This window comes from Hemibagrus wyckioides, linkage group LG13 (genome assembly GCF_019097595.1).
Source record: "Hemibagrus wyckioides isolate EC202008001 linkage group LG13, SWU_Hwy_1.0, whole genome shotgun sequence".
NCBI classification, from domain to species: domain Eukaryota; kingdom Metazoa; phylum Chordata; class Actinopteri; order Siluriformes; family Bagridae; genus Hemibagrus; species Hemibagrus wyckioides.
Window position 1 is genome coordinate 24703534 of NC_080722.1, and position 23773 is coordinate 24727306.

General features: G+C 39.0%; 1 protein-coding gene across 3 annotated transcripts in view; it reads right to left on the reverse strand.

Moving 5' to 3' along the window:
- Window positions 1-23773, reverse strand: part of mapta (microtubule-associated protein tau a) — a 30617-nt gene that overhangs the window by 5169 nt on the left and 1675 nt on the right. Inside the window, exons 2-18 of one of the 3 annotated variants that reach the window (XM_058406609.1) lie at window positions 18090-18248; window positions 16228-16314; window positions 13306-13389; window positions 12856-12933; window positions 11835-11868; window positions 10316-10971; window positions 9736-9774; window positions 9523-9650; window positions 8882-8945; window positions 6253-6291; window positions 5253-5515; window positions 4743-4835; window positions 4431-4523; window positions 2871-2963; window positions 1951-2043; window positions 264-345; window positions 49-155 (exon numbers count right to left, since the gene is read on the reverse strand). In XM_058406609.1, coding sequence (XP_058262592.1) covers window positions 49-155; window positions 264-345; window positions 1951-2043; window positions 2871-2963; window positions 4431-4523; window positions 4743-4835; window positions 5253-5515; window positions 6253-6291; window positions 8882-8945; window positions 9523-9650; window positions 9736-9774; window positions 10316-10971; window positions 11835-11868; window positions 12856-12933; window positions 13306-13389; window positions 16228-16314; window positions 18090-18231 — 2175 coding nt within the window. In that variant the 5' untranslated portion in view covers window positions 18232-18248. The remainder of the gene's footprint in view (window positions 1-48; window positions 156-263; window positions 346-1950; window positions 2044-2870; window positions 2964-4430; window positions 4524-4742; window positions 4836-5252; window positions 5516-6252; window positions 6292-8881; window positions 8946-9522; window positions 9651-9735; window positions 9775-10315; window positions 10972-11834; window positions 11869-12855; window positions 12934-13305; window positions 13390-16227; window positions 16315-18089; window positions 18249-23773) is intronic. The other 2 variants (XM_058406608.1, XM_058406607.1) reach the window with 2 other exon arrangements.

Sequence of the window (23773 nt, forward strand, 5' to 3'; positions counted from 1 at the left end):
CCCAGCATGAGATCAAGCATCTAAATAAAACCCTTTCTTTTTCCTTACCCTTTTCTGACCGCCTCCGGCCACATGGCCGATGTTGTCTAGCGAGCCGATCTTTGACTGTGCCTTGAATTCCAGTTTCTCGGATCTGATCTCAATGTTTCCACCTCCTACAAGAAGCAAAATGATTCACGATGCTCCTCAATTAATCTGAATAGTATTCATCTCAGACATTTAACATTCAAGTGGTCAATCACAGTTTCAGAGAAAGCAGCTACCTGGCTTGTGGTGGATGTTGTCTTTCGAGCCACATTTCGCTTGCACGTTGCTAAAGTCAAACTTTTTGTGAACGATCTGGATCTGCGAAGCAACAGAATAAAAAGCTTTAACAAACTGGACAACAGATGGCGTGGTTAGTCCATGCATGATGCATCACACACACACACACACACACACACAAACACACACACACTCACGCACAAACACACAAAAGACTCACACCCCAGAGTCAAATGTCATAAAGGTAGAATTGATCAGAAATTGCACCTTGCTAGCATGCTAGCTTTTCTTTGACATGATTATCGTCAGATGTATTAAACAAAACTTTCATAGCTCGATCTGGGACTTTCTGAGATTAGATATAGATTCTTAGATTAGATTTAAAATAAAATCGCAAAGCTAAGTAATAATAATCTTGCATCTGTAGATAAACATCACCGTAATATTATTCCAATATATTTAACCAGAAATCTTTCTAAAATGTCTTCCTTCAACTGTCAGTAGCATTGAGATGAATTAATATGAATAAGACACTTTTCGCTTCATGCAGTTACATGGAGACACAACAGCAACACACCGCACAAACTCTGTACAATCCCAAGTTCCTAAAATAGACTTGATGACCTCACTGCCATGACATCCCACAAAGGTCAGGGGATTTTCTGGATAAAAAGACAGCACTTGTCCTCAGCATGAGGTCATCTCCTTTCTGAGACAAACTGCTGGCTACAAAAGGGCCTCTGGACCCAGCTGTCCAGAGCGACACAAACTAGTCACTGTGTGAATCTGAGGGAGATCTTCAGAACCACAGGAGTTCATGAACTGTGATACAGAGCCATACAGCAATAACAGACGTGTTTTCATTCATTAATAAAAAACATGATGTTCATGGTCATGTCTTGTTGCAGAGACGGTTTTAAGCCCAAAATCGCTCTGTCCTGATGACTCTCCTGTTGGAAAACATCTAAACATTGACCTCTGACTGTTACAAAGCCCTGTTACACAACAAACGTTACAGAAAAGAAAACCTCACCGTATCGCTGACTAGAGACAATAACTACGGAACAAACTGATCTGAATATAAACCTCGAGAGCTGGACCTACTCTCAGAGCTACTGTTCAACCTGCTGACCAATCAAAATCGAGCAACACCTAATGGTAAAGCATTAAAAGTGCAAGAGTCACAAAATGTGATGAAGTGTCTGAGAAAAGTGTCTCTTGTCTCTTTCACTTAACCCTATCTCAGAAAGGCAAAATGTGGTTTAAAAAGTCCAGCTTTGTGACCATGGATGGAGATCAGGGACATCTTCCCAAAGTTTAAGTGCTAGAAACCTAATCTGATTCATCTTGACTCCTGCGCCTTCAAGACAAGAAGACTGTGAGCAGGATTTCCAAGGTCTTCCAGACATCTCCAGGACACCTCCTGCATATTAATGCTGAAAGAAACACTATAGGGAAGTGTATCATTAATGAACCTATCCAGTGAGTACAAGTGTAACACCACAGAGTCACAGAACAGAAGGAGGGTTGCATTTCAGGCAGGAAGTGATCAAGTGAACAGACTAGCTCACTAAAACAGGATTAATGCTAGCTGAAGTCAGAGACAGAGCTATTAGTGACAGTTGAAACCACACAGAGAAAATATCGCAAGGCTGGAGATATTCCACTCCTCCCTTGTTTACTAACTTTGCCACCTCCGGGTGTGTGTTTGATATTGTCTTTGGAGCCACAGCGAGCCTGCACATTACTTAAGTCCAACTTCTGATCGAGAATCTGAACCTGAAAGAATAAAAAAGGTTTTGGGGGGGGGATCATCAGAACTGTCTGTGGAGACCAGAGAAAAGGCCAAGAGGGAATGAAAGACAGTAAAAATACACCACATCATCGTGACACACAAAGTGGCTTTCAAATCCAATAAAATGTGCAATATAGATAGATATACATGCAGATATAATGTTCAGGCTCGTTTATATAAGGGCTCCACAAACAGACAGTTTAGGAAGAACCTAGGTGTGAAAGCGTTGAGTTCATCCCATAGTCACTCGCATTTTATATACATCATTGACATTGTCTTAGGAGTCGCACTAAGACTAAACATTGCTGATTTATCTATTCTGTGCTGAAAAAAACAGCACATGAGGATGAAAGCAAGGAGAAACAAACCAAACCATGTACAGAACTTCTCAGAAGAAGGACGTTTTCATTTTTTATATTTAACAATTTTCTCCAATTCTGCTCCAGCTGTCCTGTCATCATTTATTTTTTATCATGAAGCATTTAATTACCAAATTATGTATGTTTTCCAGGACCAGGATTGGGATACTGTGTTGTATACCATCAGGAATGGGTCAGTTAGTGTTTCTAGGATGAACCGGAGTCTCTCACTATCGTTTGGTTCTGACTGATTGATTAGTTTTCACTAGGATAAATATTTTTCATCTGTAAGGGATAAATCTGCGAGATCTGGTTCGGAAGAGTAAATTGTTTCCATAAAAATGCATCTTTATGATGACGTTTGAGAAGCAACATTATGAGGTAAGTAAAAGTTTTGATGGTCATAATTTTAGGAACAGCTACGACTCAAGGTTCATCCTGTTGTTACTCACTTTGCCCCCTCCAGGTACATGCTTCATATTGTCTTTGGAGCCGCACTTAGACTGAATATTGGAAAAATCGAGCTTCTGATCAAAATTTTGGACCTGTGTAAGGTAAACGTGGTGGAAAATTCATTAGTACTAAAGGTTTATCATTGCCTTAGCTTGCCTTACTAGCTGTAATCTGTACGGTGGCTGAGAAGTGCAAAACAAAATAACAAATCAGAAAACAAAATCAAAAAATGTAAAAACAAGATAACAAATCAGAAAAACAAAATAAAAATTCAGAAAACAAAATAAAAAACCTGAATACAAAATAACAAATCTGAGAACAAAATAACAAATCAGTAAAACAAAATAACAAATCAGTAAAACAAAATAACAAATCAGTAAAACAAAATAAAAATTCAGAAAACAAAATAAAAAACCTGAATACAAAATAACAAATCTGAGAACAAAATAACAAATCAGTAAAACAAAATAAGAAATCAGAAAACAAAATAACAAATCAGAAAAACAAAATAACAAATCAGAAAAACAAAATAATAAATCAGAAAACAAAATAATAAATCAGAAAAACAAAATAAAAAATCAGAAAACAAAATAACAAATCAGAAAAACAAAATAACAAATCAGAAAAACAAAATAATAAATCAGAAAACAAAATAATAAATCAGAAAAACAAAATAAAAAATCAGAAAACAAAATAACAAATCAGAAAAACAAAATAAAAAATCAGAAAAACAAAATAATAAATCAGAAAAACAAAATAAAAAATCAGAAAACAAAATAACATCTGAGAACAAAATAACAAATCAGGAAAAAAAATCAGAAAAACAAAATAACAAATCAGAAAACAAAATAACAAATCAGAAAAACAAAATAAAAAATAAAAATAACTAAATAAGAAATCAGAAAACAAACTAAATAAGAAATCAGAAAACAAAATAAAAATCAGAAAAACAAAATAAATCAGAAAAACAAAATAAAAAATCAGAAAAACAAAATAAAAATAACTAACTACAAAATCAGAAAACAAACTAAATAAGAAATCAGAAAACAAAATAAGAAATCTGAAAAACAAAATAAAAAATCAGAAAAACAAAATAACAAATCAGAAAAACAAAGTAAGAAACCAGAAAAAAAAAAAAAAAAAAAAAAAACTAACTACAAAATCAGAAAACAAGCTAAATAAAAAATCAGAAAAACAAAATAAAAAATCTGAAAACAAAATAACAAATCATAAAACACAATAACAAAAGTGACAAATGTCACTTGCAAGCTATACCTCCCTTTAGTTTGAATTGCCGTTGTGTTTTCAGAGTTGTTTCATTTTGTTTTTCTGATTTGTAATTTTGTTTTGCACTTCTCGGCCATAAATCTGACAGAAGATTACGACTACCCATCAGTGCATTAGATGCTGTTTCAATTGATCCTCCATAGTGAACGATGGGTAACTCTTCTTACACTCACCACGCAGCCTGAAATTATGGATCATCTGATTTTTGTTATCTTAAAAATAGGTTAATAAAATGTAGAAAACTGGAACATTTGGTCTTCTGGTCCACATACCTTTCCTCCTCCAGCAACATGCTTAATGTTGTCTTTAGAACCACATCGAGCTTGGACATTGCTGAAGTCCACCTTCTTATCAAGAATCTGGATCTGTATACAGGAGGGCAGAATAGAGAAGCACAAATTTACAGGCATGTAATAACAAACGGAAAAGGCCGCTCCATGATGAGAGAAATTTCCAGAATCTATTAGAATTAAAAAGTACTATAAGGCACACTATCCAGTATTGGAATGGAAGTGTAATAGGAGTTTTGGTGATGATAACTGGAGGAAGAACCAAAACTCATGGTTCATCCCATAGTTACTCACTTGGCCACCTCCGGGTACATGTTTGATATTGTCTTTGGAGCCACACTTAGACTGAACATTACTAAAGTCCAGCTTCTGATCAAGAATTTGGACCTGGAAAAAGGTAGAGTATTCGTAAAAAAAAAAGTGAGAAAATGCAGGGCAAATGCAGGGGATCTGTTGACTAACTGAGGAGTTTTGGAGTAACTACATCCATGGGAAGGTGTGTGGAGATGTAAAAGTCTATTGTTTTATTATTACAGTGGCCTGGAACTTCATAAAAATACTACTTTTAAATTGTAACAAAATAACAAATCATTGGAAAAAAACAAATACAAAAAAAGAATATAACAAATCTGAAAATAAAACAATACAAAAACAAATAACAGGGATGAACATCTTGTGAATGCCAAATAGATTGCATGATTATGGAGTATAAACTTTCTGACCATACTTTTAGTAAGACCTGAACATCCTGACTGAACTTAAACAAAAAAAGAAAAAAGAAATGAGTGTATCAGTAGGAATTACCCGGCCGCCTCCAGGCTGGTATTTGATGTTTTCAGTGGAGCCAACTTTGGGGCGGACGTTCTTGAGGTCCGGCAGGGGCGCAGCAGCCAGAGGGGCTGGAGAACGGTTCTTCATAGAGCCGGGAGACTTGGGGGTGGAACGGATCACTGCCACCTTCTTCATATCCTTTGGTACTGGGGCTTTACCACCTAGAGACTTGCTAGCAGGTGATTTAGGGGTGCCGGGGCTACTCTGGCCACTCGCCTCAGGGGTCTTAGGAGACTCTGAGAGGAGAACACAATATAAATGATAGATCTCCTTTAAGGAGTTTCTTTAATTTTCCCCAAAAACAATGTTTTTATTCCAAAATTCTTCGTTATTTCGTCTTGTTCGTCTTGATTGAGAACCAAATCCTGGGGATCAGTACAAAATTTTCTCATGATACCAAATTCTCTTGGAAGAATTTTAACTCTTTACCATTTTATTCATTATAAAACTGTATACTCCAGCATTTGATGGACCATGAAGACAATTCACCATTGAAGATGAAAGCAAACAAATATACACTACATTGCCAAACGTTTTGGGACACCCCTCCAAATCATTGAGTTCAGGTGTTGTTTTTCGGGGGTTGGACTCGGCCCCTTAGTTCCAGTGAAAGGAACTCTTAATGCTTCAGCTTCATACCAAGACATTTTGGACACTTTGTGGAAACAGTTTGGGGATGACCCCTTATTGTTCCAACATGACTGCACACCAGTGACCAAAGCAAGGTCCATAAAGACCTTTGTTGTGGAGTAACTTCACTGGCCTGCACAGAATCCTGACCAAAAATTGTCCAAAATGTCTTGGTATGAAGCTGAAGCATTAAAAGTTCCTTTCACTGGAACTAAGGGGCCGAGCCCAACCCCTGAAAAACATCTGAATTCAATGATTTGGAGGGGTGTCCCAAAACTTTTGGAAATATAGCGTAAATCTTCTCTTTAAGGAGATATTCCTAAAGTCTTAATATTTGTTTTACCTTTTCCGTTTTTCACTTGTTTCTTCGGATCCACTTTCACTGTATTAAAATAACAAAAAGAAAAAAATATCAGTGTGAGGCAGAAATTTTGGCTTCAGGATTGCTCGCATTACCAGTTTGCATGATGTCGTATAAATAGCATCGGTTTCCATGGATAAACACTCTTAGTAGAAAAAGACTTGCACAAGTCTGTTAAATTTATCAGATTCAAGAATCAGTCAGTCAACTGATGTTTAAATGAAATAATATATTATGTTATATTATAGATTTCGATTGTTCTTGAATCACTCTAGTGTAGCTTTGGCATTAAGGTTAGGTGTGATGTCCTGTTGGAAGACTGACCTCTGCCCACCCAGCCCACTCTCTCTCTTCAAACTGTTGCCTTCTGGCCAGCACTACAGGGCACTGACCGGCAGGACAGCCAGACACAAGAACAGTTTTTTCCCCACAGGCTATTTTCAGCCTGAACAATTAAAACATTCATAACTATTCAGTAAGACACTCTGGATAAGGGCATCTGGCAAATGCTGTGAAAAGCATACTCGCAAAATAATGCTAGTTTCCTCCAAACCTAGCGATGTTTGTTCCACAAGCTCCAAAGGAAGAAGAGATTTCTTATGTTTTTTTCTCCAATATATATTCCTTAATATCCTGGTTTAAGGAATCTTATAGAATGCTCTGTGGATCTTTTGAGTTCTTATAACTTTCTGACCACCTGCCAAATATTGTGTTGGTCCCCTTTTGCTGCCAAAACAGCCCTGCCTCGTCAAGGCATGGACTCCACTAGTGTTGTGGTATCTGGCACCAAGATGTTAGCAGCAGATCCTTTAGGTTGCGAGGTGGAGCCTCCATGGACTTATAGGATACTTTTGACCACTGTAGACCGGGAACACCCCCACAAGAGCTGCAGTTTTGGAGATGCTCTGATCCAGTGGTCTAGCCATCACAATTTGCCCCTCGTCAAACTCGCTCAAATCCTTACACTTGTCCATTTTTCCTGCTTCTAACATCAACTTTGAGGACAAAATGTTGACTTGCTGTCTAATATATCCCACCCACTAACAGGTGCCATGATGAGGAGATCATCAGTCTTAATCACTTCACCTCCCACTGCTCACAATGTTATACCTGATCAGTGTATATATACACTATATTGCCAAAAGTATTCGCTCACCCATCCAAATAATCAGAATCAGGTGTTCCAATCACTTCCATGGCCACAGGTGTATAAAATCAAGCATCTAGGCATGCAGACTGTTTTTACAAACATTTGTGAAAGAATGGGTCGCTCTCAGGAGCTCAGTGAATTCCAGCGTGGAACTGTGATAGGATGCCACCTGTGCAACAAATCCAGTCGTGAAATTTCCTCGCTCCTAAATATTCCACAGTCAACTGTCAGCTGTATTATAAGAACGTGGAAGTGTTTGGGAACGACAGCAACTCAGCCACGAAGTGGTAGGCCACGTAAACTGACGGAGCGGGGTCAGCGGATGCTGAGGCGCATGGTGCGAAGAGGTCGCCAACTTTCTGCAGAGTCAATCGTTACAGACCTCCAAACTTCATGTGGCCTTCAGATTAGCTCAAGAACAGTGCGCAGAGAGCTTCATGGAATGGGTTTCCATGGCCGAGCAGCTGCATCCAAGCCATACATCACCAAGTGCAATGCAAAGCGTCGGATGCAGTCGTGTAAAGCACGCCGCCACTGGACTCTAGAGCAGTGGAGACGCGTTCTCTGGAGGGACGAATCGCGCTTCTCCATCTGGCAATCTGATGGATGAGTCTGGGTTTGGCGGTTGCCAGGAGAACGGTACTTGTCTGACTGCATTGTGCCAAGTGTAAAGTTTGGTGGAGGGGGGATTATGGTGTGGGGTTGTTTTTCAGGAGCTGGGCTTGGCCCCTTAGTTCCAGTGAAAGGAACTCTGAATGCTTCAGCATACCAAGACATTTTGGACAATTCCATGCTCTCACCTTTGTGAGAACAGTTTGGAGCTGGCCCCTTCCTCTTCCAACATGACTGTTGAGTCCTGACCTCAACCCGATAGAACACCTTTGGGACGAATTAGAGCGGAGACTGAGAGCCAGGCCTTCTCGTCCAACATCAGTGTGTGACCTCACAAATGCGCTTCTGGAAGAATGGTCAAAAATTCCCATAAACACACTCCTAAACCTTGTGGACAGCCTTCCCAGAAGAGTTGAAGCTGTTATAGCTGCAAAGGGTGGACCGACGTCATATTGAACCCTATGGATTAGGAATGGGATGTCACTTAAGTTCATATGCGAGTCAAGGCAGGTGAGCGAATACTTTTGGCAATATAGTGTATATATATATAGTCCGATCCATGGAGGCCCCACCTTGTAACTTTCAGGACTTAAAGGATCTGCTGTTCATCATCATCTAATTCATCTTATCATCAGACCAACTCTCACTTTCTGAAGACGAGTGGGGGATGTGGTAGCTTAGTGGTTACGGTGTTGGACTCCTGATCAGAAGGTTGTGAGTTTGAATCCCAGGTTTACTAAGCTTCCCCTGCTGGGCCCCTATGCAAGCCCCTTAACCCTCAACTGCTCAGTTAAAACTGTAAGTTACTCTAGATAAGGGCATCTGCCTGAAATGTAAATAAAATGTCACCTGATTGAGGAGGAGTCATCGCTGGGATCTTTGTTCCAGCAGCGTAAGGCCTGCTTCCTGGAACCTGACAGCCAAAACAAAGTGCAGCAGGTTAGCACTTCTTCAGAAGGTGAATTATTTTCACCCTCACTTTAAAGAAAAGGATAAACCTCATATCTATACATTTGTACCTTCAAAGAACATCTCTGTAACCCCTGTCCTCATCCCTGACCTCATGATCACACAAACTTCCTTTCAACACACTGCTTACTGTTTGTCTTTCCTCATAACCTCTCGAGTTTTTTCCTCCCTTATGTCTTCTCGGAGAGTTTAACACTGCTTCGTGAAAAAGCTATGCAGAAAAGTTTTGTCTCATTTGTGCTTTCAGTAGAATCCCGTGCACTTGGTCTTCCAGCTGACTTGATATCTTATTTACTGTGAGCTCCTATCAATTGTTTACATATTAAAAAGCTTTCCGTTCTAAAGGATAAAGATAAACATGCACTACAAACCATAATTATTAATAGTCAGAAAATAATGTCACTATCACACCTTACATGCAGCAGGAATCATGAAGGAGGGGCAGTTAGTAGAAGAAAAGCGCATGAGAGGGAGTTTAGATGAAATCATTTCCAGCAGGTTTGCTAAGCGACGATACTCACCCTAGTCCCTGGTGATAAAGCACTAGAGGAAGCTGAGGAATTTTTCACAATGTTGGAGGGTCTTTTTAAGGAGGATAGTCTAGCTTTGGCAGGAGGTGCTTTGAGCATCTTTGTGTCATAAGATGGAAATGTGTGAATCAAAACAATACAGAAAAATGAACGAAAAAGTGGAGAGATAAAGAGTGGAGGGAAAAAAAACAACAAAATGATTTCTTACCCGTTTCTCAGTGTCGTTGTCAGTCTTGGCTTGAGCTGCCAGAGAGAAAAATTTGGGTCAAAACAATTTGTTAAACTCTTTTTTTTCCCTCAGGTTTGCCCTATTATACCAGAATAGACCCATGTACCACGGGGAACTGCCATGCTTTCAGAGTTCCTAGAGAAACTGCTTTTCCTGTACTGTGTTTAAAAGTGCGTGTAAGCTAAGACGTTAAGCAGTTCTGTCCTTTTAATGACAATGATGATCACAAACAAGTTCATGCAGCTGTGACATGCTAAATGGGGATTTGTGGAAATGTGGCCTTCGTCAATCAGCGCAAAAAACAGGCCACGTTACTGTCAACCAAGATCAAAGCGCGGCAGGGTGACAGAAGTTATATATGAACGTAAAGAGTAAAAAAAAAATAAACGTTTGTGGGGTGACAGGCGTTGGTCTTCAACTCTGCGTTTATTTCGCCAGACATTCTTTATAGCAAAAGGGCAATGCAGATTAAAATGCAGCTCTGAAAAGCAAAGATAGAAGGAAATAAAAGAAGAGAGACTGGGCTGGGATTTGGGTGAACAAGACATCACAGACCTTTGAACTGAGATACGGGTACACGAGATTTTCTACTCGATGAGCCGTAGGAAGTGACCGGAGATCCGTTTGAGTCCTTCAAAGGAAGAACGTCTTCTTTTCCTTCTGTCTCTAGGCTTTCAACTAAATCGCTCTGATTATCTTCATGTGCTACCAAGAACGAGTCTGTCACCGAGACTGAATTTAGACCATGTCCTTGTGCTTGCAGTGTATCCTGAGTCGGTGTGGTACTTCCTTGGATATATTCACAGCTCGGATCCACCCATAGATCGCCGTTGGGACAAAGTGAGGTGTTAATACTCGGTGTATCTTTCACAGTATGTTCCTCATCGTAATGGCCGCTCTCAGTGTAGGGTTCTTGTTTAAGACTTTCTCGGAACTTATCCCCGACAGCTGTGAGATCTTCCAGAGCTGAACTGCGGATTAAGAAGGATACAGGAAGCTCGTTCTCCAGGGACAGGCTTCTGGTGCGATCAGGGCTGACCGGTGGGTGGTGCAGATGCTTTGATGGTCCACTCCAGCTAGTCATCAGAAAATCTTCTTCTTCTTCTTCCGGTATACTCTGCTCTATAAAGCCTCGAGTTTCCAGGTCTTGCCAGTCTTCAACGTAACCCCCTGAAGCGCAGTCAGCCGCTAGATCTGGAAATATTGCCGCACTTGCTTTCAGTCCCATGGCATAGCACATTAGGATTTCATAACTAATAGAACTCGGGTATTTTACAGCTCATAAAACAAGGCCTCGACTAATCATTGTTGATTTGTAATGTCCAACAAATCATGGCCACTTTTCCACAAGAAGAGAGATTTAATATGAACTCAGAAAGATGAAAAGAAAAAAAACAATGGAATGGTGAATCCACTGAACCCTGATACTTATATGAATATGAACACAGATACGAGGTGGAAATAAAGAGCAGTTTGTTTCCACACTATATCTAAACTAGTCTATATGTTAATCAAACCAAGGGTCACAAAGATTAATGTGGCACAGTGTGAGGTACAAAGAAACTACACCATCATTTAGTTCTTTGTTTGTATTCAACAAGGCCTAAATAACAACTAGGAAGTCCTCAAGAACTTCTAGAAACAAATACAGATTTCAAAATGTAGTCATTTTTCCCCAGAAAAACATTATACAGAAACCAGCTGGAGAAGAAATCCACTATAATTCAGTAAACTTTAGCAACAATAGGAGTGGGAATGGCCGAGTCAGGGTCCAGACCTCAAACCTATTGAAATTCTGTTGCAGGATCTGTGCAAGAACTGACAAGACTACACACTGAAATCTGTTGTTTTTTATTGAAATCGTGTTTATCAAATGACAGAATTATTTAGGCTTCGATCATTAAAAACAACCACTTAAAGGAGGGTGTACTTTTTTTGCAAGGTTAAAAAGTTTGAACAACTTCACAACAGAAGGTTATGGTATCGATAAGCAAGTTCACTAAAATGGGGACCACTGCATCCTTACTTATTAGATTTGCATAATGTGATTTAATGAATGAGACAAAACATTAACGGTGGTGTTGGAGACGTACCTGTGGGACCTCCTGCTTGTTCATAAATGGCATAAGGGGGGAGAAATAAGTGGAAATTAGAGAAACGTCATTTAAAACCATTTTATCATGGAAAAAAGAAAAAAGCTGGGAAAGGGAAAACAGCTGCCATTCTTCAAAAGGCAATGCATTTAAAAGCTTACTTAGAATGAACCAGTTAACAAAAATAAACTTTATATCAAAATATATTTTAAAAAATGCTTTTTGTTGGAGGTGTAAATAAATTGGCTATAAGAGAAAGCAGTTCAGTTAAAGGGTTTAAGCAAGTTTTTGAGAACAAGCTGTCATGACATGCCAAGCAGCTGTTGCTGAGAGAGAGAGAGAGAGAGAGAGAGAGAGAGCCTTTGGCACTTTGCTCATCATCACACCCAAGCCACGCTGCCATAAACAAACGACAGAATCTACTACATTATCTCCTGACTGAAAGAGTGGAAAAAGTTTAACCTGCCTGTTATCCTTAAATGTTTTGCCCTTGGGGTCAATTTGACCCCGGCAATTTAAACCTCCAGAATATCATTTTTACCCAGTTTTTATTTTATGGTCAGGTAATTTATATTTCTTTGTTGACGATCTAAATAGCTTTTTAAATAAAACATAACTCCACCCCTTTCTCCTAAACACCCCGAATTTCTATAGAAAAACATTTCTTTAGAAATCACCATTAAGTCTCACTGACTGACCTCAAATTGGACAGAAAGATCTGTTTTATTTGTTTTATTTTATTTCTAAGTACAGATTCGTGTCATTTATAACATTTGGAAGGTTAAAACAACATTCACATAAACATTCACATAGAAAGGAAAAAAAAAATCAGCCTGTAATGCAGATACCCAGAAACTAGATAGCTGCTGTACAAGCAACACAAAGACAAATGGTTGTAGAGGTTAGTAATAAGTCCAATGCGAAACCATAGCATTCCAGCAAAAAAAAAAAGCAAAACACATCGATCATGAAAGGCAGCAATCAGTGGTCAGTGGCGCCTACCACTCTGCCCATTTGAATCAGCAGGAGCAGATGCTGGCTGAACTTCTCCATATACTTCTGTAGAATCCACCAACCCCTCTATTAGACAACAATTCAGACCCTTTAATTAGTCACACCAACAATAGCTGCAGATTAACTCTTTCAGAGCAGAATGTCATGAGAGTCATGCTTTCTATTACCTTCAGAGTGAATCGTAGAAATTACACACACAAAAAAAGGATCAGGGCTAAAATGCTGGACACGGTTAAGTTGGAATTGTCCATGGAAGGCTGTCTGGTGTATATCAATTTAGAATGATGGCAAGGTCAGTTCTGTCAAATAGGTGGCAAAACTGATGTCTGTTACTTCAGTAGAGTTTTTATGACGATGATGATTACGTGAGTGTTTGCCAGCACTTAAGGACAATTTTTTAAATTTTATTTTATTTATTGATTTTTTTTTTTTTTTTACCAGGTTGCTCCTCCTCATTAAAGGAGGCGGTCTCATCCTGAAGAAACTCATGTGCTAAAGCTGGCTCTTCATTGACCTGTTCCTCTGTAAAGCACCAAAAAGAGAAGAAGATTTTAAAGTCTTGAAAAACTCCAGATCTGAAACCCGGGTCCTATATGTTTCATCAGGCTCTGGCACTTCAATACGAGTGACTATACAGAAACACACAAGGTTTGAGACTGTGTAAAGAAACAGACAATTCTTAGGGGATTATTTAGCAGTTTTGTAGGATTGCATGAGAATGAAGTCATAAGAAAAGTACTGACTGTCAACATACAACATACCCCACTTACTCCAAACTTAGCCAGACAGAACTCCATACTCTGGCTTGTTCATTATGAATCAAAACCAGAAGAGTTCTGATTTCTCTAATAGCTTCATTAACTCACTGTCAGTATCCTGATCCTGAACAGGCAAAAGCTGACAAAATCACAGAACCCCAGACAGAAGAACATGAGAAGAACGTACACAAGAACTCGGATTATCAACAGAGCTCAGTGTTGAACCTGGGACCCTGGAGCTGTGAAGGAGGAAGTTTACTTGCTGCACCACCTTTCCACCCTAACGCTATATAACGCTAAAATTAAAAAACACACTGAAATAAAAATACACTATACTGTCAAAAGTCCTTCGTTCCAGTGAAAGGAACTCTTAATGCTTCAGCTTCATACCAAGACATTTTGGACAATTTCATGTTCCCAACTTTGTGGGAACAGTTTGGGGATGGCCCCTTCCTGTTCCAACATGACTGCACACCAGTGCAGAAAGCAAGCTCCATAAAGACATGGATGAGTGAGTTTGGTGTGGAACATAGAACACCTTTGGGAGGAATTAGAGCGGAGACTGCGAGACAGGCCACAACTGGGACGTCTGCCTTTCCATGCACATGAATGGAATATGGAGTTGTCCCGCCCTTTACAGCTATAACAGCTTCAACTCTTCTGGGAAGGCTTTCCACAAGGTTTAGGAGTGTGTTTATGGGAATTTTTAACCATTCCTCTAGAAGCACATTTGTGAGGTCAGGCACTGATGTTGGACGAGAAGGTCTGGCTCACAGTCTCCACTCTAATTCATCCAAAAGGTGTTCAATGTTCCACACCAAACTCACTGGGGTTGAGGTCAGGACTCTGTGCAGGCCAGTCAAGTTCCTCCACACCAAACCCGTTCATCGATGTCTTTATGGACCTGAAATCAATGATTTGGATGGGTGTCACAAAAATTTTGTCAATATCTTGTATATCTGGAGTTGTGTTTCAATACAGCTGCCTTCAAACATGTAAAAGATTGAGCCAAGCAAATTCTACATACTGTAATTACAATAAATGATGTTAACTGAAGATATTTAAGACTTATAGGCAATTTAATTACAAAATATCAACAAAAATTATTTTCAAGAAGTGAATGCTCATTTCAATATTCACTGTATAATTTAAAATGTAATTCCTTTCATTATAAAGTACATTATGTGAATTTGTTGACCTGTTTAAATTGAAATGGGAAGAAATATTATGGTCCTATAGATTTCACAGATTTCTATTCATAAACACTCATTTGTACAAATTCAGTACATTATTGTCCACAGAAACATCTAGGACCGAGTTTCTTCGCAGGAGATCTCTATACTTTAAAGCAGGAAAAAAAAACTTGAAACTTCAACTTGAGTTGAAATAAATGCATCGACAAGCAAATCCACAAAAGTCGTATCTCAAAAGGCTTATTCATGAAGCTTGCTCAAAAAAACTGAATAAACAATGAGACTTTAATAAACAACACTGAATTAATTGTGCTCAATATAATATCAAGATCGATCAAATAAGCTTAGATTATATCAGTTAAGATAAATAAAGGAAAAGAAAATCCTGGTTAAAATCCATAATTCACCCAAGAAAGCTATTTAGATGTTCAGAGGAACACATGGTCCACAAAGCAGGAGACATCTCAAGCTAATAGCAGTGTTTAGCATGACAGACACACCCTCCTTAGCAGAGTGAGCCATCTTAGTTTCACTCAGCTTCATTACTGTGAGGAATAAAGCAGTGCTAATTGTCAAGATTCAACTAACAGTGTAATATATAAGTAATAACAAAGTAATATATAAGCAATGTAAAAAGCCTTAGAGCGTAGCAGGCCGATTTGCCAAAAGGAAACAAATAAGATGCAGAACTGAACAAACAGACTTCCTTTCATATATAACTCCAACTTTTATAACTGATGCTGCCTTCACATGCTATCAGAACAATCATTTCCCACCTAGAATTTGCACCCGAATGACCCCCCGAGTCATAATTACGAAATCCACAATAATGTCGTTTGAACAGCTGATATTGAGATATGTCTGCTACTGATGCTCTGTAAAGCCTTCATAACGCCTCTAATCTGAGGTGCTGTTAATTGGTGATTTCTGAGGCTGGTCACTCTAAATGAACTTCTCCTCTGCAGCAGAGGTCAGTTTTGGTCTTGTTTTACTGGGATGGTCTTCATGTGAGCCAGTTTCATCATGGTGCTTGATGAGTTTTGCAAATGCACTTGACAATACTGTTCTTGCAAGAACTATTCCAGAACACCTGACCTTCGTGTCTTAAAATAACAACTGACTGTTTTTTGTTGTCATTACATATGGATTACTGAAGTCCATGTGTGTTATTTCATAGTTTTGAAATCTCCAGTATTGTTCTAGAATGTAGAAAATAAATCCCTAAACAAAAAACACTGAATTAGAAGGTGTGTCCAAACTTTTGACTGGTAGTGTATATATATATATTGTGTTTTGTGTACTTTCCGACAACAGAGCACGTGATACATGACACGACTCATACTCATAACTCAGATGATTCCGATATCACATGAAGGCAGCATTAATGCATTAACGCTACACCTCCTCACCAGAGAGGGCGCACTCTACTAAAGAGACCTCTGTCTCCGAAATTAGCTTATCTTCTGTCAGATCGACCGAAGCTTCCTGGGACACGTCTGTAAGAAAAGACCTCAGAGTTAGATAAGAAAAGACACATCAGGGAGGGACATATGAAGCACTCAGTGGAAATTTGGTCAAGTGTTTGTCATGAATAATATAGCACCAGGCCAACCTCACTCTTTTACGCTCGAACATACTTTCATGTTGATGACACGTGCCATTTAAGCTCAGCGCAGGAGAAAGTGTGCACTAGTGAGGGCTTTAGACTGGGGAAAGCTAGGCTACATGCTACCGTGTGTAGGGGTCGTGAAAGGGGGTGAAGAGAGAACATTATGGCCGTGCTTACAGCATTTGAATGTGCGTAACACAAGGGGGGCTATTGTTCATAGGGTTGGCGCATTAGCGAAAGGCTGTCACTCAGTACCACCACTGCATCACTCTGTTTGTCTTTCCACATTTTATTTATTTTTTTGCTGCCAGAGTCAATACTTATTAAAACGCTTGTTTTGAAACCTTAAAAAAGCTCAGCAGACTATAGACTTAGCTGATCATGTTTGCTAGCCGCCATTTTGGATCTTAGCACCAAATAAATGATTAGAAACTAGCAGGAGGAGGCTTGCCGTGTAAATCCTATTCTATGACCAGATAGATACAGACACGACAGACTTAAATTTAAAACCCTTGAAGGTTTGCACTCTCCGGTGTCACCCAGACAAGGATGAGGTTTCCTTTCGAGTCTGGTTCCTCGTATCGTCTCAGAGAGTGTTTCCATTTCTTAAATTTCTGTAAATCTACTTGGAATTGAAGTAATGGGTAAACACCTACTAATAAACATGCAATATGAACTCAAAATATTAGAGCTAGATCTTTGAATTTGCTTAAATGGTTAAAAGTCTGGTCTATTTAAAAAAAAAAAGCCACTATACACACACATACACACACACACACACACACACACGCATGAACATAAACATCTGTGTATAGCGGCGCTGAATCAGTACCACATACTACACTAGTACAGAGTTCTAAGAGGAAGCTGACCCAGATGCCAGGATTACAGAACGAAGCACACAGCTGCAAAGCCTGGATTGAGGACTCTGTCAAGCATGGCCTTGTTGTCTTTATGTAAAGAGATTAATACAAAAGACTACATCAGAAAGCCACGGCCTCGGCAGCTGCACTGCACAAAGCAAATACAGGAATTAATAGATAGCTGGATAACAGGTCTGGATCCTGAATATAGAAAGAAAAACAAATACGAAAATAAAACAATACAGAGATTATGATCTGCAATGTATTTGAATGTCATTTGTGTTCATTTGAATGGATGGACAATTTTGTTGAATAGGATTTAGCAGTTCAACCTTTATAACAAGTTTATTAAGCTCACATCACCTTTTTTTTCATGATATGATTTCAGTGCTCATGACAATGTCACTAATATGCCCATGCAGACACAATGAACTCTGTTTAGGAATAGACATGACTGTCAGATTTGATTCGTCTGCTATTTCGGCAGCTTGCTCATAGCAATGTCCCCTTCAGAGACAATTAGGTTTGTCCTTTCACTTTATATAGAGTGCAAACTGAGCACAGATATAGAGTAAGGTCCAAAATACACGGCACTATGCTGAGTCAATGGGATGACTGATGATTTCTCCAGCATCTGTATTAAAGATTTGGATTAAAAAATATCTTTTTTAATTAGACATTTTATTTTATGACATTCTCCCGTTAACACAACACAAAGGAAAAGTCGGCATGTGCTCACTGATTTATACGCAATAAAACTGCATAGTTTGGTTCTGGTTGGAAAAACCTCCCACCTCACCTTTCATTGGACTGATGCCATTCTCCAGCTGCTCCCCATGGTGACGGTCGTTGACGGTCATGCCAGCGAGAGAGTTCGCCATGGCTTCGGCCGAGCCGCAGTGGTTAGAGTGGCTGTTGAATGAATCGTGCTGCTGGTCCATGGCAAATTAGGATCAGTCTGAAAGGGTAGAGAGAAAATGGTGAAGGGAGGCAAAATAGAGATCCAGGAATAAAAGGAGAGGGGTGGGGGGTAGAGGGAGAGAGTGAGAGAGAGAGAGAGAGAGAGAGAGAAAAGAGGAAGAATTTATTAGCATTTGGCTTGCAGAAGCCCCACTTCCCAAGCACAACAGGCAAATTCCAGACAAATATAACCTCAGGACAGGCAGGGAGTCCAAATTTCTCCACAATGATGAGCTATTAAGCTACGAGCCCCATAGCTCTCAAAAGTGTTGGTCTTGTATCAATAAAAAATCATTCACAAAGTTCCTCATCTTTCTCTTGGAACCACAGGCTCAATGTAAACAGACCCGGGGCTTTTTCAAACAGAGCTATTTATACATGCTAACATGCAGGTCCAGCATTGGGTTTCAGACACGCTCACCAAAATAGTTCAGTGTCCTCTCTTACACCAAGAGCTAACACATCCTCTTAACTGTGACTGACTGCCTCATACACACAAAAACAGGTCAATACACTCATAATCTCTACTGTGTTTTAATGCTAACTGTATTCTGGCAGTTTTATAATAAAACACTGATTCGTGCAGCAATAGGATTTAACAGTTATACCAATTATGGATAATATATCTGGCAAGTTCGTTAATGAATCAATTGATTTTTTAAATGTCTTTTTTCATTTTTCACACAAGATGATTTCAATCATTGCAGTGTCACTATTATCCCTTTCACCTTTAAATGTGAAACAAGTGAATAGCGTTCATCTTGTCCAGGAATGATGAAGCATCTGCAAAAATATGATTAAATTTCTAATTTATACATGCTGAATGAAATGCAAGCATCAAAAATTAAACGTCAAATGACTTTAAAGAGCTCCTCTCGATTAGCTATGTAATGCTAAGATCATCTAAGATCTAAGATCATCCTTCTCCTGTTTCTGGAGAAAACACTGTCAAGTATGAAGAACATAATGGTACAAAAATGATTAGAGAAATCCTACTAGACTCCTCATAAAAACATAAATCTGTCATGATCCTCCGGCTTCTTACTAGAGCATGTGATAATTACATGGCCCTGCAGTATGACTGGATGAAATTTGGAAATACAAACCAATTAAGTGTTACTGCTTACTGCTTACTTTTCCCCCCACTTTTCCTCCTCCCTTAATTTCTTTGACACGTCAGCCACAGGCACACAAATATGACCTGGACAGCTCTGTCCTCCAGACAAACTCTGATGTGTATCCCCTCTGAGCTCGATGTGTCTCTCCGTATATATATTCAAGTCCAAGTCTAGACACGCAATCAGAAATTTTGAGATGGAGGCAATTCCTCTATAAGAAAAAATGCTACCCTTAAGGCGTATGCTTAAAAATGCTCTGTGAAGGGAAAGTAGAAAGCCCTTGACTAAGACCTGAACCATGTTACAGGGCAAGATCAGCTTAACTCTATCCTTAACCTTACTCTCTGGAAAGATGTCCGTCTAGACAAGCGAGGTGAAGGGTATACAAGGTGCTAGATTAGGACTGGAGGAATATTTTTGCATTTCCATATTCAGCCAAAGACAAGATATGTGTCATTCAGTGAAACAGACTGAAAGAAATTTCCTGTTTCTGGTGGGAAAAATCTCACCTGGTTTATGTGTCATTAAGATACACAAACCGTGATGTTTGCACAAAGATCCGGCTGTTTTGAGACCAGATATTTGCTTCTTTCCTTACAACCTTCATCGTGGAACCAACTCAGAACCAATTTCTTTTTAAAACAACCAACCACAACCTAAAACAACAGCACAGTAAGGGTCATCTCTCCACAGCAGGACATAAAAAACGCTGGCTTTTTATTTCCTGCTGATTTAATACTCGGCTCTGAGGACAGTTGGAGATCGCCTCGTACTTACACAGGGTGGTGTCTTTGTTTGGTTGTTTTATTGAAGGGGAGGGCAAAGGTAGGCATTTAAAGTGTCAAGTGTGTGTGTAAGTTTAGGAATGCAGGCTTGGCCCTGTTTCTGTTTTTTCAGCAAACCCACCACGTAGGAGCGAGACGAAGGTTAGCACGACGTATTAAATAAACAAGGATATTGACACAGAACTGGAAAGACGCGCCTCGTTTTACAGTCATCACACAATGAAAAACATGCGTGTGTACATAGGAAGCATCCTGGAAAGTTTTTTAGCAATGATGCTCGTCTGTTTACTTTAAAAGCCTCAAAACCAAACAGCTTCACGGTTTTCTAGACACGTGTTTTTATGAGGATGTGTCTGACATGGAACAGTACCTGAGGATAATTACAAAGCATGTCTGGATGAGTCGAGAATCACTAAATACTAAATACTGGCTGGTGGATTTAAGTCTAGCAGACATTACTCCAGCACCATCCCTGCATTCCCTTACTGCTGGGTGAAATCAGTGTCATGTTCCATGACCTAGAAACACATTTCACCGCTACAAGTTCGAGTTTGAATGTATTCATCCTCAAGTATTAATAGTTTGGAGTCCAGAAATGAGATTTTTGACACAAATCCATCCCATAATTTGAATATAGGAGGGAAAAAATCAATATTGCTCCTGAAATTATTTACAAAAAATAATAGACTCCTGGTTGCTTCGTTAACTAATTTCTTCCTACCTGTGCCATATTTCCATTCTTTTAATAAAGTATTTATTGCAGCATCATGTGCTGTTTTTATTCTTTTTTTTATGTAACCTAACCCTGATTAATAATTTTTGTCCACACTTATATTCCCATGATGCTGTTTCTGTTTTTAGGTATAAACTCTTGTGCCATCCAGGAACAGGTGTATTTATAGAGATCTTGAGACATGTCACACTATAACTACCCGTGGACCTTTTTTGAAGATTTATAAAGTTAATCCCAATTCAATATGTTGTAAGAATATAAACTGAAAATCCCAGGGGGGGGGGGGGGGGGTTGAATACTCATGCACTTACTTACGCAAGGATCTGTAGGTACATACTAAAATTGGATATCCCGTATCATATGCTCGTATGATTCAGTCCTGGGTAACATAATTATCATGATGTATGACCTACGTAATGTCTGCTCAAAAGGTTTATACCATTACCAGAGATATATAGTGTAGTAGAGATATTCCGAGATCCCATAGAATCCATGTGGGGAAAAATATGGGAATGGGGAAATGTGGTAGATTAGTGGTTAAGGTGTTGTAGTGGTTAAGTGGCTACTGTTTAAAAGGTTGTGAGTTTGAATCCCCAGGTCTATCAAGCTGCCAGTGTGTCAGTTGCATAAAAAAATGGATGCTCTGGATTTGGGCATCTACCAAATGGTGTAAATGTAAAATAAAAAACCCTAAAATTCCTGTGGCATCGTTGAGGCTTACATGGAATCATCTGGTCTATCATCTAATAGATTGCAGGTTTTGTTGAACAGAATGACAAAGTAAAACCCTGCTCACAGTGTGTAAGATTGGGGATGCTGCAGGATCAGGATGCTCTATTCATGGATGACTGCCCTTGCCTCTCTGACCTAGCTTTACTCAGCATCGCTTTCCTTCCTCAATCTTCCTATTTTCTTTCATCTTCCTTTCCATCCTCTCTCTCTCTTTCTCTCTCTCTCTCTCTCTCTCTCTCTGCTTGCTTTGTGAAGAAGCAACCAATTACACAATAACTCTAATGTAAGTCCACGGAGAAACGGATGAGAGAAATAGCTAAACGAGTGCTTGGATATCAGTCTGCTCCAAGCAAGATGATGTCGTTTACAGTTAGGTATAGACGATGATATTTGACAATATGATATCATTTCCCTCGGTTAATTAACTGTACTGCTACTGATTTATTGCTAGGTTTTTTTTTTAGCAAACCCTAAATATTAAGATAAATGTCATTTGTCATAAAAAACACCAGTGATTTATCTCCGCCTTGAAATTGTGCCAGCTTTGCAGTTTCAGAACTTCACCATAAAATGTTGCCAGGATGTCTACCAATTATGTCTATTCCGTCTTTGGAGGAAATCCATATTACATTATCCGGCCTCCCGAATAAAAGATGCTGTCAACAGGATATCATCTGGAATGAGTGTTTATTATATTAAACATGAAGTGAGATTTAAAATACAAGACAAGAGTACAAGACAAGCAGACAAGCAATAACATCGTGTGCAATTAGCATTTCTGCCATTCTGTGCCCTTTAGTGTGGTTTTCTAGGCTGAGACAATCACATCACGTGGAGATGTTTGACCAGTTTACAGCTGTTGTGTCTTTACATAATAAGGAAGGCTTAGAAGTGAGAAAGAAGCGGCATTCCTAAAAGGCCCTAGCAAAGAACTCTGGGAAATGGGACCATGTGAAATCCGATAAATGCTAACTTCTGGAATTTGGTTGCTCATGGTTCTGCTTGGAAGGACTAATAGCCCAAGTCTAAGCAGCTGCACGTTTACAATAAACAACATGACCAGCAATGCCTGTGGCACTGATTCTTATCTCAGGCTTGCCGTGCCAGCTTGTCTGAAGAGGACACTGGTGTTGTAACCGGCTTATCCCTAATTCTCTTCTGTCACTTCAGTGAAACACTGCAAGGCAAAGCAAGAATGCTGCTCTGAAAAGTCAATGAAAAAACTTTTCTTCTCTTTGAAAGCCTGCCAATTTTAGTGCAGACAGCTTATTGGTCACGGAATATAGCATGGAGTAGTAAATATTTCTAAGCCGGTACTGAACAGAGTCTTTTTTGTCTAAACGGTAGTAGTAGGATTGAATGTCGGATCTAAAAATACAATTCTACTGGGAAGCCCTGAACAGGAAAACAGGAAAATTACCATTAATCTGTACTGCAAGCTACTGGTCTGAAATGAGCTGCCTATGACTTGCATTATGTTGCTGGCTGGACTTTCACTGGGAGGGAGAGAATCTTGGCAGGAGAATATTCCTACAGGAGTCAAGAAAAGTGCTGTCCTATACATTTACTGAGAATCCAGTCGAGTTTGAAAAAAATCATACGCTATAAGCGTGTCGTATATATGGAACATATGAACTGCATGTTGTTGCATGTATGTTGAATGTTCTTGCACCGACATGCTTGTTTCAGTTCCTTTGTAGTTTGTACATTTGAGTACACTGGGTCCTAATGAAGAATAGTCTTAAACATTCATGTTGCATGTGTTATATAAATCCTATCAAATCAACTACAGTGTCCTCCTTTAAATAAAATACAGTCCTTATTTCTTACTTCCACATTCCAGTTGTGTATTTAATATGCAAGTAGAACACCAAGGTAGACACTTGAACAGGTTTCTCTGTGTATTTTTTTTTTTTAAATCTATTTAAAATAAACATCTCAGAAAATTTCAGAATTTCTTGCAACTGATGCAGATGATATAGAAATGGACATGGACACAAATTTCCTACATCCAAGCCAAATAAAGCAAATTCATAGCTTTCCATTTCTGTATATATATATATATATATATATATATATATATATATATATATATATATATATATATATATATATATATATATATAGTCCAACAAGACAGAAGTCTGGTAATTTC